The 16,115-nt window shown below is 36.8% G+C and overlaps 1 protein-coding gene across 1 annotated transcript in view; it reads right to left on the bottom strand.

Annotated features, from left to right (window-relative positions):
- LOC149148163 (protein DMR6-LIKE OXYGENASE 2-like) overlaps positions 1-16,115 on the bottom strand; it is a 63,609-nt gene that overhangs the window by 43,400 nt on the left and 4,094 nt on the right. Inside the window, exon 2 of the mRNA XM_089442093.1 lies at positions 7,774-7,857. Within this exon, the coding sequence (XP_089298219.1) occupies positions 7,774-7,857 (84 nt within the window). The remainder of the gene's footprint in view (positions 1-7,773; positions 7,858-16,115) is intronic.

The raw sequence follows: 16,115 nt of genomic DNA, 5'->3' as shown, positions 1-16,115 counted from the left end.
TTAGCAACCGAATCAATTAGAAGTTTTGCTATTTGGATTTTCCTTTTATTCAACCATAGAAATTTTACTATCCCATATCCTCAAGGATGGAATTTTGGTGCCCAATTCTTATGCAACAAGTTTTGCAACTATATGTACTTGTATTCAACCATTAATAAGTCAATCAAGTGGACCATCGACCATTTAGGGATGCAAAACATGCTAGTCACATGAACCAATGAAGCAATAGACCCACTTGACCAATCAACAATATCAACTATTAACTTTTCCAATAGGTCAACCTTTGCAAATTCCACTACCTCCAAGTTGATGATGGCTTGCACATGCTTTGTTAGTTGAGTTGTCTTACTGAGTTCAAAAATATGTGTGTTAGGTCGACCGATCAAGCAGTCAACCTCCATGTTTATTCTTTTTGGTTTTATATCGACTCCTCCAACCTCTTGGTCAAATCATGGTCAAGGCCCAAACTCCTTTGAACGTTTTTCAATGTTTGACCAATGGTAATAGTTAGTAACATATATGACTTGTTCTACATGATTCTGAAAAAATATCAATCATTATCCATGGTTCAAACTACTCTATCACCTCAAATTTAGGTTTTGATCTAAATAGAAATCAACATCCACCCATTATATTCATCCACCCAAGGTATTTATTCACCCATGGAATTTACCCATGGTATTGAACGTGGCATCCAACCATGGTATTTACTCATGGTATTGTAAGTGAGATCCACCTATGGTATCTACCCACCCATGGAATTTATCTGTGGTATTATAACTAAAAAAAACTATAAGTAACAAGTCACATTTTGTAAAATGACAATTTGTCCACCACAATATAGCCTTTACAGTTACTATCTGTTTTAATAAATAAATAAAAATCTTTGTGGTTTTGTTATTATGTGTTCTCCTCTTTTCTTCTGGCATTTCAATTTTTTAGATCTTGGGGGTCTCCCCCAAAAATTTGGATCAGTGGTATCAAATTATGGTTACAGCTCCATAGGAATGAGGGTGTGACACATATTTTTAGTTTCAATTTTTTTTCAGCAATTGTCATGCATGTGCTACAATATCCTTAGAGTACTTTCTTGAGAAAAGAGAAATTTTTCTGATGACAATTCGTGGACATCATCTCTCCTATCATTTTTTGTAGCTTTTGTGCAAAATTTTAGAAAAATGATTGCATATCTAATATCCTCTTGAAAAATCACCCAATTCCAAAAAAAGAATGGTCGAAATGGAGTCCGGATGAGGGAGATATCGCTGACTTAAAATAAACTAATTTTTCAGATTTTTTGCGACGAAAAGACAATTGTAGCACAAATATGAGTTTCCAAAGTGTCTAGATAGGGATTTCAAACTCATGGGAAGATGCAGAATTGTGATTCTCTTTCCAAAAGTAGGTTATAATAATATTCTAAGTTATATTGACCGAGTTATGCCAATTTTAAATTATTTTTTATATCTAGAGTAGCGTTTGGAGCGGGTTCTGTTTGGAGATGTGCTCTCCCACCCCGCTTTAGTAGGAATTTGATTCACATTCACCAGTTTCAACATAGAAACATCCGTCTTGGGTTCTTTGGAGACATGCCCTCCCACCCCAAGCTACGTAGGCACCTGCTACTTCATCAACATTCAACATAACATTTATAGGTCAACTGCACAAAATGTTTGTCATCGAAGTCCATTTGCTAGGCCACACAATGTTAGTATCATAGTAGGTCACAAACATTACAGGGTATCTCTATCCTCGTATCTTCATTTGTCATGGTTATGGGTCATCCACAAACCCACACTTCATCAAATTCCATTTGCCAGGCCACACACTGTCAGTATCACAGTTGGTCACACACATTACAGGGTATGTCTATCCTAGGATCCTCGTTCATCATAGTTATGGGTTAATCACACAAAACACTTCTCTTCAGTGGCTCTTCATATTCAATAAAGGCTTCTTAGGAGAGAAAGTCATGCAATGGGGAGTGTTTCTTCTTAAGGAGGGAGTAATGATCCAAATGGAAATCGACATCCACCCATTGTATTCATCCACCCAAGGTATATCCACCCATGGAATTTACCCATGGTATTTTAAGTGGAATCCACCCATGGTATTCATTCACCCATAGTATTTTAAGTGGCATCCACCCATGGTATTCCTTCACCCATGGTATTCATTCACCAATGGTATTTACTCATGGTATTGTAAGTGAGATCCACCTATAATATCTACTGACCTATGGAATTTATTTGTGGCATTATAACTAAAAAAGGACTATAAATAACAAGTCACATTTTGTAAAAGGACAAATTGTCCACCACAATGTAGCTTTTACAATTATTATATGTATTAATAAATAAATAAAAATATTTGTGGTTTTTTTATTGTGTGCTCTCCTCTTTTCTTTTGACAATTAAATTTTTTAGATCTTGGGGGTCTCCTGTCATGCAAAAGCTAGGGTGAAGCCACTACTTCCGTCTAATTTCTAGGCTCCAAACCGATTTCAATACTAAAACCCTTAATTCATCAATATAAATGATGATTGTGGATAGAATAATATGTACATAGATTGTAGATGTTAAAGATGCGTTGATCCATGTTGATTGTTGATCTAGAAAAAATAAATTAACTAATTAATGCAAAGTAGAACTAGCTAGAGAAAAGAAAAGCAACTATCATATGCAAAAGATTAGAAACTGGAACCTTCACATTGAAAAACTGATCACACCTTCCATTAATAAAATATTGTTACATATAAATAAATGTAGTGTTTTTTCAAGATAGGCAGACTATGTTGGATACACAATCACTTGGTTGAGAGAATATCTCAACCACACAATAATCTAGGAAACATATAGATCCAAACAACTCCTAAGGAATAGGAACAAACTCCTTTACATAGAAATAATCAGAACTGAGACAAGAAGGAATTATATTTTCCAAGTCGGCCCCTAATGACTACTTGTCTCGATCTAAATCACGGGGCTCTGCTGTCATGCAAAAGCTAGGGTGAAGCCACTACTTCCATCTAATTTCTAGGCTCCAAACTAATTTCAACAGTAAAACCCTTAATTCATCAATATAAATGATGATTGTGGATAGAATAATATGGATGTAGATTTTCAATGTTAAATACGCGTTGATTCATGTTGATTGTTGATCCAAAAAAATAAATTAACTAATGTAAAGTAGAACTGGCTAGAGAAAAGAAAAGTAACTATCATATGCACAAGATTAGAAACTAGGATATTCACATTTGAAAAAATGATTACACCTTTCATTAATCAATAATGTTACATATAAATAAATGTAGTGTTTTTTCAAGATAGGTAGACTATCTTTGACACAAAATCACTTGGTTGAGAGAATATCTCAACCACACACCAATATAGGAAACATATAGATCTAAACAACTCCTAAGGAATAGGAACAAACTCCTTTACATAGAAATAATGACAACTGAGACAAGTAGGAATTATATTTTCAAGTCGGCCCCTTAATGACTACTTGTCTCAATCTCAATCTTGGGGGTCTCCTGGCATGCAAAAGCTAGGGTGAAGCCACTACTTCCATCTAATTTCCAGGCTCCAAAATGATTTCAACAATAAAACCCTTGATTGTTCAATATAAATGATGATTGTGGATAGAATAATATGGGCGTAGATTGTAGATGTTAAAGACGCGTTGATCCATGTTGATTGTTGATCAAGAAAAATAAATTAACTGAGTAATGCAAAGTAGAATTGGCTATAGAAAAGAAAATCAACTATAATATGCATAAGATTAGAATATGGGACCTTCACATTTGAAAAACTGATCACACCTTCCATTAATGAAATAATGTTACATATAAATACATGTAGTGGTTTTTCAAGATAGGTAGACTATCTTGGATACACAATCACTGGTGGAGAGAATATCACCACACACTAATCTAGGAAACATCTAGATCTAAACAACTCCTAAGGAATAGGAACCAACTCTTTTACATAGAAAGAATCACAACTGAGACAAGTAGGAATTATATTTTCCAAATCGGTCCCTTAATGACTACTTGTCTCGATCTCAATCTGCAAAGTCTAGTTGTGGTCCTCAAGTTTACAAACATGATAAAAATAATATGTTGACATCCATATAAAGGAACAACCATCTACCTAAATGCATGGGTAGCAACCGTTGCAACTGTCAATCAACTAGGATGTCCTTCATGTACATGGTTCAATCAACCAATATCTACATACTTGTACTTGTACCTGTGAATCCCCCTCCATCATTGTCATCATGGGTTTTCTCGAATTACCAATAACCATACTTTGGGTTTTATCGACTTATCCTAAACCATGGCTAGGGTTTTGTCAGTGGACCCTAAACCATGTTTACAGGAATCCCTGTCCACTTCACTCCCACACATGGTTTATGGCTTACCAAAAACCTACATTCCAAAGTGGTTTTCGGCTTACCACAAATCTGCACTTACATACGTTTTTACAAGTGGTTTTTGGCTTACCATAAACCTGCACTTCCAAAGTGGTTTCTAGCTTACCAAAAACCTGCAATTACAAAGTGGTTTTAAGATTACCACAAACTTCATGTGGGTACACATGCATTAGAAGGCTAACAACACAACTTCAGGTACATAATATTACAAAATTTTGAAGGATCACTACAAAATATCCTAGACTTGCTTACTAATAAATGTATGTGACATATAATACACCATCATCATGAGTTGATTCTACAAACTCAAACACACTTTCAGTATGTTATCTTTTGGATCTGTTTCCACTCATCTTGGATACACCACACCATTCATATGCTAGAGTACACCACTGCCTTCTCACTTGAATCTTACCACTATAATATTTAGTCATCATAATCTTTCTACTTTTGAATCTTTGGCATCTCCATTTTATAACTTTGGCATGCCGGTCTTGGATCTCCATGCTTTACTTATCACTAGTTATATTCGCGGATTCTAACAACATGAATTCATATTGAGATCATGAATCTCAATATGTATACAAATTTCTGAGACATATTTTACATGTATAAAAAATTCACATTCACCCATACCAAAAAAAATACCAAATAACAATATAAATATAAGAAATCATCTAGAGATGACCATGATTTTATGCATGCTACAAAGATGGTATGCTCCATGAAGTGCCTTCCTCCAAGGCTTTACGATGGTTTCTCTTACAGAAATTTGTATGATGACATTCTCCAAATTCAATAAATATCCTCCCTGTGTTGGTTTCAACAAAAGAAGCAGGTTTAACACACATTTCCTTGCAGAAATCAGACTAATGATATATTAGATATCATTTTGGGATTCAACTGCGTTAAGTAAGTCATTTACGTATGACCATTTCCATGAGAGGTAGTCGTAATTGACTAATTTCTCATGATTTTTGAATAGTTCACTTAGCACTCATTGCATCGGGTGATGCTCACAGGGGTGAAGAAGTGGGATTGAAACTAGTGAAATGAATCACATAGCATCAATCATCACTTCCGGGGCTTGCACCCGGTAACCAGGACTTCCTAGGAGGTCACCCATCTGGGAACTCCTTTGGCTCAAGCGCGCTTAACTGTGGAGTTTTCCCCACAATCAAGCCCACTTAGCTTGCTACCCCATTTACAAAACCTTAGCAAGTATTGTGCCTCATGAACCATTCAAGTAGAGATCCCTTGACTCTTTTTGAATTTAAGTATGGGGGTTTATGTAGTGCATTATATTAGATATCATTTTGGGATTCAACTGCGTTAAGTAAGTCATTTACGTATGACCATTTCCATGAGAGGTAGTCGTAACTGACTAATTTCTCATGATTTTTGAATAGTTCACTTAGCACTCATTGCATCGGGTGATGCTCACAGGGGTGAAGAAGTGGGATTGAAACTAGTGAAATGAATCACATAGCATCAATCATCACTTCCGGGGCTTGCACCCGGTAACCAGGACTTCCCAGGAGGTCACCCATCCCGGAACTCCTCTGGCTCAAGCGCGCTTAACTGTGGAGTTTTCCCCACAATCAAGCCCACTTAGCTTGCTACCCCATTTGCAAAACCTTAGCAAGTATTGTGCCTCATGAACCATTCAAGTAGAGATCCCTTGACTCTTTTTGAATTTAAGTATGGGGGTTTACGCAATGCATTATATTAGATATCATTTTGGGATTCAACTGCGTTAAGTAAGTCATTTACGTATGACCATTTCCATGAGAGGTAGTCGTAACTGACTAATTTCTCATGATTTTTGAATAGTTCACTTAGCACTCATTGCATCGGGTGATGCTCACAGGGGTGAAGAAGTGGGATTGAAACTAGTGAAATGAATCACATAGCATCAATCATCACTTCCGGGGCTTGCACCCGGTAACCAGGACTTCCCAGGAGGTCACCCATCCCGGAACTCCTATGGCTCAAGCGCGCTTAACTGTGGAGTTTTCCCCACAATCAAGCCCACTTAGCTTGCTACCCCATTTGCAAAACCTTAGCAAGTATTGTGCCTCATGAACCATTCAAGTAGAGATCCCTTGACTCTTTTTGAATTTAAGTATGGGGGTTTACGCAGTGCATTATATTAGATATCATTTTGGGATTCAACTGCGTTAAGTAAGTCATTTACGTATGAATATTGTTTTTCACATCCTTGATGTGTTATATGTTGGCTCCACATATAAAGAAACTCAGTGTTGTACGATCTCACCGCACCTAGTCAATGACTCTACAATCATTGCTTGAATCCCAATTATGTATTTCTGATTGTTTTGGGTGATTGATCATTGGAAATCAACTTATTAAAAGGAATCTATAAATACCAAGGGCTTGTTGGGAATTCTTGTCTTAATATTTTGTAAGATCCTAAGTGAGTAGCCATTGTCTTCGAGGGATGAAACCTCTCCTTCAATGGCATGTCATCACTTGAGCGCCTAGGAGAGGGGCACATCAAGGTCAACAACCTTGCGTCTAGTTATCAACTCCATCACTGTGTATTCAAGGGCCAGATAACCAAAGGTGTCGGCCATCCTGGTTTAGTAAAAAAAATTTCCATTGGGGCGAACTTGACCAACTCGAAATATGAGACCTTGGCCTAATGCTTCTTCAACAGGCTTCTCTGAAATGTTATTACTATTTTCTTGAGGGATATGAGCCTTGGGATCTTCCTTATTAGTGTAACTGGCACTGAGAAAAATGCTTCCTAGATGAACTTGGAACACAACCCCCTCCTTTGCCCATGATTCCTGATTACATTCCACCTCCAATGATCCCAATCAAAGACTCTCTCTTTACAAAGATTCAGAGATTTCTTCAATATTATTACATATCGGAATTGTTCTATGCAGACTGGAACTTCCCTCCTGAGATGGATGCCATTTCCAATGGAGCCTCCCTTCCATTTTGAATTGAAGTCCCCTTCAAATATACCCTGCTTTATGCTTCTCCATAAATATCACTCTATGCATATTGCTTTGCCATCTCAATAACTATATTAAGCTTTCATATCGTTGCCTAGAAATATATTGGAGGGCTTTAGATATCTGTCAATGACGGTTGTTTGAGAAAGGTTCTCTAGGTACTCAAGTCCACAGGTGACATCAAGGGCAATGCTAAGGCTTTGTTTCCATTCTAGTGGCCTCAGCCCAACCATCCCCCATTCAAATGGATGCAGGCTCAACGACCCCTGGGGCATATGCTTATACACTAGCATCATCTCATGGTTGTCGATACAATACCAGAAGTGACCACAACGTGTTGATGTCTAACCTTAGTATGGACAATTATATCTTCCCGGAACTCGCTCAACCCCTTGCAAGTCACTTTTGTTGCCTCCATCAGCTTCACGACAATCTGGTACCAAGATAAAAATCAACAATCCACAGTCACAAAATAAATGTATATACTCTTTATTTCCCTTGGCTTGGCAGAGGCCAAGTCCCTAATCCCATACAGACTTTGATACCAATTCTAAAAATTGATCACACTTTCCATTAATCAAATAATGTTAAATATAAATACATGTAGGTTTTTCAAGATAGGTAGATTGTCTTGGACACACAATCACTTGGTTGAGAGAATATCTCAACCACACACCAATCTAGGAAACATCTAGATCTAAACAACTCATAATGAATGGGAACAAACTCCTTTACCTATAAAGAATCACAACTGAGACAAATAGGAACTATATTTTCCAAGTTTCACTCCATTATTTATTATTAAGAAACCTTGTTCTAAGAGTGACAACATGGTCCACTGGGATTAATCCATAACGTTCATGACCTCACCATGCTCATCTATTTCACCCAATTCAACGATTTCATGAGTATATTTCAACAAAGATGGGTCAACTTATCTTCAAAATTCAAATTATTTCTACAAGATGGTAGGATGAAATCTATTTTGAGTTGTCCCATGATTCGTCAAAGGAAGAATGAGTAAAAATCATTATTAATGCATTTCCTCACACGTACTTGATCTCACATCCCATGACTCAACTTCAACTAAAGCTCTAATGGGCAACGAGCATGTTTGATCAACCAATAAATTGCAATAAATAGCAATAGGTTCAACATGGAATAATAATCTTTCATTCCATATACTCTTAGAATGTTACCATTCATCAAACAATATTATTGAACACCCATCAACTAGTAGTTGGCCCAATTTCACATGTATGGTTAACTATGGCTTCTGGCTTAGTGACAAGCTGACCATCTTGCATGTGTTGATAAGGGAGAGTTGATTCTCATTTTATATATTTGTTGCAAAAATCTTGGAAGAGCATCATTGATGGTATGTGGGCAAAGAAAGCCTTTTTTTCTCAACCACAACTGTCAGAGTTCTCCACTTTCTTTAAAAGAAAAAATTCCTCAATAACATCTCTTCTTAAGCACTTTCTTTCTTCCATAAAATTACGTAAATATTTTGTACATGTTTGTCTCAGTTTCAAGTCAACATATTATTCTTGTTTGTAGGTTTTCATGAGTATTCGTCACAGATACTTGTAGGTTGCAACTTTTCTCTTCCCCAAGCCTTAGCATCACAAACAATTTTCCAAGCACCCAATTTTTATTTAGTAACAACATGTTGAATAGATATTTGCTTGTACTCTAACCTTTTCTTTTTCAACTTCATGTCAACATCTTAATCTTGTTTGCAGGTTTCCATGAGTAGTCTTCATAGATACCTATAGGTTGCAGATTTTCTCTTTCCAAAGCCTTAGCATCACAAACAATTTTCCAAGCAACAAATTTCTTTAGTAGAAACATGTTGAATATATCTTTATTTGTATTCTAACCTTTTTGTTTTCTATGTGCAGGTTCATTCCACTCCCTCACTTGTCGCTGATATCACCGAGCTCAAATGAAGGAGGAAATGGTCCCATATATTGTAATCTTAACTTATGACATGAAAAAATAGGATACATGTTAGGAATAGCATGAAAACAAGTTCATTCCACTCCCTCACTTGTCGCTGATATCACCCAACTCAAATGAAGGAGGCAATGGTCCCAGGTATTGTAATCTTAACTTACGACATGCAAAAATAGGCTACATGTTGGGAATAGCATTAACACCCATATAGAAAGAAGAACAAAATTGGGAAGGAATTCCAACCAAGTTTCTATTAGCATTAATGTGTATTTACACAAAGATGATATGATTGGAGAAAATGTACCCACTCTCAACCAATTTTTCACTTTACTTTATACATTTACCAACTGTAACTCACATTTACATAATTTAATATGTACGATGACAAACATAGGCCTAAGAGGCCCCTCAACATGGAGGGTGGTTTCTCATTCCTTTAGTAAACCTCAAGAAAAATTTTGTATTTATAGTGGACATTAGATTGAAGTGCAATTATTTGTAATCTACATGTTATATATTTCCAATGTTTGATGTCAAGTTTTGCTACTTCACAAACATCCTTTTCAAGATCTACTTATCTACAAACTTTTATGTATGTGTGTACTATGCATAGGGGCTTTACCTTGTTGAAGATTAAATTTTCATGTTCAATCATAATGGGGGTTTTAAAATTGTGAAAAACAAAGGCAATATATTGTAGGTATTAATGGTTGGAATGTGGGGTATGAGGGTTTATTGGCATTGAGGGGTATAGAAAATGATATGTAAAAAAAAATGTTTTCTTCTTCTAATTTGAAAGATGTTTTGGGAGGGGATCTTCACAAAAGTGTTTTGGGAGGTGTTTATCAATATCTAGTGAAATTATGGGTACTCTTTAACATCCACGTATGCTAGTGCTATGCCATAGGTTCATTGCATGAAGACCTCATTGGATTACTCAAACTTTGAGTCCACTTAGTTTGTGTATATCCCAATCAAGTTTGCAATGGAGATTAAATATTGGTCATCATAGAGAATCATGGGGAAATGTCGAAGTCTCACCCCTACTAAGTATGTCATTGGAGTGTTTGCTGGGTTGAAGTCAAGGGTCCATCAATTAGATACATTCCTATAGCCCCATGAAGTATAGGTTGCTTCTAAAGACTAGATGCTTATTTTCCTTCATTTAAAAGAGAAACACTTTAAACCCTTTGCCACATAAGCATTTTTTCATAATTCCATTTTATCAATGAGTGCAATGGGTGCTAGTTCTTTGGTAACCATGTTTTCGTTGATTAGTGGGAAGGGTGTGGTTTGGTCAGATATCAAAGCAACACTCTTTTAGAGAATAATATGATTTTTATTGGAGTTTGGAACATGAATCTAATGCATGGATTTCCTCAAGCTTCTTTTAAAATTTCCTAGGTATAGACTTAGAGGAAGTTTTTATTTTATTTGTGATTCTATGCCATCAAAGGCTAAGGCCTCAAGATAAAGGGTGGAGAGACTATTTCCTATGATCTCACTAGTTGTGTCGAAACACCCTTTGAGTTGGTGATGAAGGTTGATTAAAGTGTGAATGGATGGTGTCAAAACACTACCACTGGTAACCAATTGATGTAACCGATTGATCTGAGGAAGTGAGATAGAAATAAGAAAATATGAGACACCAACAAGCCATGGTTTGATAATAGGCCCATTTGGTGGCCTATCGAATCTATCCAGTATCGTTAAAACCACAAATTCCAATCATTTAAAAACATTTTGCAAGCAACAAAACTTTACTTGTTCCTCAACTGTCAAATCAAGCCCGTTACTAATTCTTCTTACTCCGACGAAGAAACACCCTTTCATTTTGTTTTTTTACCGAAACCATCCTTTTTGTTTGAGCATGATTTCCAATTAAAATTGAGTCCCCACCCCCTTTCAATTATTATTATTCCCTGCCCTTGTGGGGTTGTAGTGACTATAGTAATCGTTTTTTTGAGTGGCTATTAATTGATATAGAAACCAACCAACTTTTATTTTTAGTTAAAGAAAAGTTATAATTTTATATTTGAATGAATATTCCTTCTTAACTAATGAAAGACTTAATTACACTTTGCCATATTATTTGTCCTTATATCGAGGCCAAACTCAAAATAACTTAAGATATATTTCTTAAATTGCCCAACAATTCTATAACATAACGCTTCTATGTTTTAATGCTAACATTAGTTTTCTAGCGTTTAATGTTAGAGACTAATATTTATATTTTTATTTATTTATTTTTTTTATTTTTTTCAGTGATCTTGGAGATACCTCTGAGAAAAACAAATGGCATGTTGATGCATGAGGATACAAGTGGAAAACTGATATGAAAACAAAACAAGTTGCATGGCAAGGCATGAAGATACAAGTAGAAAACTAGTGGCATGGGGATGCATGAAGATACAAGTGGAAAACTGAGGTCTTTTGACTTCAGCCAATATTTATCGAAACTATTCATTAGACATGTTCCCTTTACCTCTGAGAGACTATCAGAACACCTCTGAGAGACTATTAGAACTGTTCATCAGACCTATTTCAACTATCTTTACCTCTAAGAGACTTGTTTCCATTGACTTTACGTTTGAGTCATAATCTAAGGCATTTATGTATGTCTGTGAGGGAGGACCATGTCAAGATGAACTATGAGGGAGGAGATTAACCCTTGACATGCAATATGGAAGGAGGACCATGTCATGTCACACTGTGAGGGAGGAGATTAACCCATGGTGTGCAAGATGCTGGTCTGCTCACAGATTAACCCATAGCATACAAGATGTAAGTCTGCAGACGTTCTGCCTGTGAAATTAATGACTCTCCAAGATACAGATCTACTTCTTAACCACTAGACCAATATGTAGGTCAAAAACCTTCTACCTGTGATATCTCTTTTTTTTTCCAGATATTAATTCACAACATTTTGATTTCTAATTTTCTATAGAATGATCGATTTCTATTTGTAAGTTTACATAATTGTTCATAGCTTCAAAGCTAATAAGGGTTAGTATTCTAGTTGGCATTAAAAAAACTATACTACCACTAGACATCGAACAAGCCATAAAACCATTACTAATCCAAGCCAACTACCTGCCACAACAGTAGTTTAAGTGACATATACAAAGCTAGATCCATACCTTAGTGAGTGAGCTGAAGATAAAAACAACCAAAAAGACAAAGCCATAATCAAGCCAAAAAGCCAACAATATAAGCCAAGCCACCTAAGGTAGCATCAATATTGATTGGTCCAGTCGAAGAAGCAGTTCTAGAAGCATAAGAAGAAAATTTGTAGAAGGTAGTATCTGAGGCGGAGAGAAAGATCTAGACACAACATAAGTGAATTCTGTTGATCCAGTAGTAGAAAGTTCTAGGCTGAGCAATTAGCCTTAGAAATGAAAGCATCTGATGATAGATAAAGGCTAATGTAACAAGAGACTCATATGAGGACTCATTCTGAGGAAAGAAGCAAGGCAGAAGTCCCAACACCAATAGTGGAAATCCCTAACTCACCTGCTTCACCTTCAGCAGTTGCCCAAGCTTTGGTCACAGTGAACATGCCTGTCACACAAGATGATCCTTCCAATTTCCTTCCCTTTGTCCTTGACCAGATTGGGGTTGTTGTAACTTAACTTATTATTATTGTATCATAAAAGTATTCTTTTTTTTATTATAAAAGTATTGATTTCTTGGCCAAAACAATAAATCATAGCAGTACCCCCAAGAGGTAATAGTGATACCCAGAAGATCCTAGTTGGTACCAAGCATTTGTTAACAAATCATGATTCCAGGCCTATGAATGCTATCTGGAAGCCCTTCCATCCATCTAATAACTCCCTGGAGGCCCCCGTCCGTCTGTAAGTTCAACGCGCTACAAGTTGGGGGCATAACAAAAAGTCAATAGTAAAGGATCTAAGTGCTGAAGCAAGCCGATACAATATATCTGAGTAGTCTGTATTCTAGTAGTATTGAATGCAATAGGGTAGTTAAACCAATGCCACAACAACTTTTCATAGGTTGTAGTAGGTCTGCTACTATGAAAAGGTCCGTGGAGGTTTCCCAGCTAGGTCTTCTCCTATATTCTTCCCATTTCATTTAGTAGATTACAAATTCTTAGGAAAGGGTGTCTCCATTGTTAGGATATTCTGACACATAGGATATAGTTAAGTTCAACTTGGTCTAGTGTAGAGTTAGGTATAGAGTTAGGTAAAGTGTGTTTATTTACCGTTGTACATTTTGTAACTTACAATCCGACGGTCACGATATGTAGTGATCCGACAATTCACTCTCTCCTCGGTATTACCGACACTTGATCCGTGGCTTGACACCCGATTGGTCCATGAGTTCTATTTAAAGCGCATGGAGGGTCATTGTTCGGGTAATCCATGCATGAGAGAAGCTTATGTAAATTTTCATTCTTTGATTAATAAATTGCCTGTAGTAGCCACATTGGCGCAGGCCGTGGACTGTTTCCCTCTTTGAGCGTTTTAACCACGTCAAAAATACTGGTGTATTGATCTGTGATCTGGTTGTGAGCGGTGTCCTTTTGGTGTTCTTTCTGAGGAACTTACCCTGTAAATTCCTACATGGTATCAGAGCTATTTGAGGGCCGCGTCCATTGGTGATCCAAATCTGAAGCCGGTAGAACTGCATCCGACTGCCGTTTCCTAGATCTGCTGTTTCTAACTGCTTTCGGGCCGAGAGGACTGCTTTGTTGTGTTCGGAGCATCTGTTCCAGTGAGGAACCCTTTTCGTTTCACACAAAAAGGTTTCCAGTAGCCCTAGCTGCGTCATTTTTAAGATCTGGAGGTATACAATCTTTATTTGCAGTTTACTGTTATTTTCTCTCTGCTTATTTCGGTTTCGGTTTATTTAGTTTTTTTTTAACCGGATCTATACCTTTCATTTCTGCGTATGCTCTTTGCCCTGCGACTCTGTGCGATCTGGGAAAATCAAAAACAGAAAGGAAGGATTTTTCTCATGCATATGCTCTTTTCCCTGCACCTTAGTGTGATCTCGGAAAATTAGAAACATTTAGAAAAATATTTAGTTTTTCGGCTAAAGCTAACTTTGAGCCGCAAGGTTCATTTTTTGAAAATATCTAGTTTTTTGGCTAAAGCTAACTTCGAGCCATAAGGTTCGTTTTCTTTGCATGTCCGTGTTGGGTTTTGTGTTTTGTGTTTTGTAGGGAAAAAGAGCTTTCTCAAGGCAAGCACGCAAACAAAGGCCCCCCCCCGCTCTCTGTCTCTCTCTCTCTCTCTGTCTCTCTGTCTCTCTCTCTCTCTCTCTCTCTCTCTAATTTTTTGTATAGATCAATTGGTTCAAAGCTATTTTAAGAGAGTAGAGGTCTTGGGTTCAAGTCTCCATTTTGTGGGGGCGGATTTTTTCATTCCCGCACATTCGCGCACTTTGCCGGCAACTTCAACAATATGTTTTTTCAAAAAGCCATAACTTCTTCATCCGGAAGCCTTTTTCAGAGCCGTTTTTTTTTAAACCGCCTAATTTTTCGAGGTCTATCCATTGGAACACTTACTTTCAGCATCTTCAGCTTCAGTTTTTAAAAAAAAAATGGAAAGTCCATGCCAAGTCATTCTTGACAGCACTAACTACTTCCAATGGATATCCTACATGGAAGATTTACTTAGAAGTAAAGGTCTCTACAGAATAGCCACAGACCAAGAGAAGAAACCAAAAGATGAAGACAAGGCTGCAAAATGGGAAAATAGACAAGATCAAGCACGTGGTTTGATAGGGATGTCTATTTCTCCTGATCTTAGATTCCATATTGCAGAACTTGAGACTCCTCATGAAGCATTGGAACAAATCACTAAAGTTTTTAGGATTAAAAATGAAATTAGAGCCCATCAACTTGAAAATGAGTTGCTTACATTGGATCCTAATATTTTTTCTTGCATTGAAGATTTCTTGTCCAAATTCAAGACCCTTAGATATCTCTTGGAAGGTGTTAAGGTTAAGAAAGAATATAGTAACCTTATTTATTCCATCCTTACTAAGTTGGGACCAGCCTACTCTGTATTTGTTTCCACCTTCCATTCTACAAGGGAAGCTTTCATTTGTCAGGGAAAAGACTACAAGGCCCCTTCCTTTGACTCTTTTTGTGATTCTTTAATAAGAGAACAAGAAAAACTCTTACACCTTGGTCTTCTTAATCTTGGAAACTCTTCCAAGAAAGCGTTAGCCGCCCAGCAGCAACCAAATTCAAAGAATCCTAAGAAGTCATATCCTAAAAAGAATGGTCCTAAACCAAATAAGGGTCCTAAGCAAACTCAGCCTCAAAATGAAAGATCATTTCAGCAAAATGATAGGACCAATAAAAACAAATGGAAGAAGACTGATAGACATTGTAACTTTTGTAATCGAGATGGCCACTTAGAATCTAAATGCTTTAAGAAGATGGAAGCCTTGGAAGCCGCAATGAAGAAACATAACATCCATGTGGAGCATTCTTCAACTTCAACTTCAACTTCATCTTTAGGAATGGCACTTTCTGCATGTCGTTGTCAACCATCTCAGTCTGGTTATGCATTAAATGTATCTTCTTCTTCTCATTCTCATGAGTGGCTCATTGATTCTGGAGCCTCTTATCACATGGCCAAAAACAAAGCCATGTTTTCTTCTTTGAATGATTGTAACACCAAAAATATATATGTTGGTGATGATAGATCTCTTAATGTTGTAGGGACTGGAACTGTTCATCTAGACAATGGTCAG

Source organism: Pinus tabuliformis, chromosome 9, assembly GCF_031772625.1.
Source record: "Pinus tabuliformis cultivar Carrire ecotype Pingquan chromosome 9, CPIR1, whole genome shotgun sequence".
In the NCBI taxonomy this organism is placed as follows: domain Eukaryota; kingdom Viridiplantae; phylum Streptophyta; class Pinopsida; order Pinales; family Pinaceae; genus Pinus; species Pinus tabuliformis.
The sequence above is the reverse complement of the archived record's forward strand: the minus strand, read 5'-3'. Positions and strand labels throughout refer to the sequence as shown.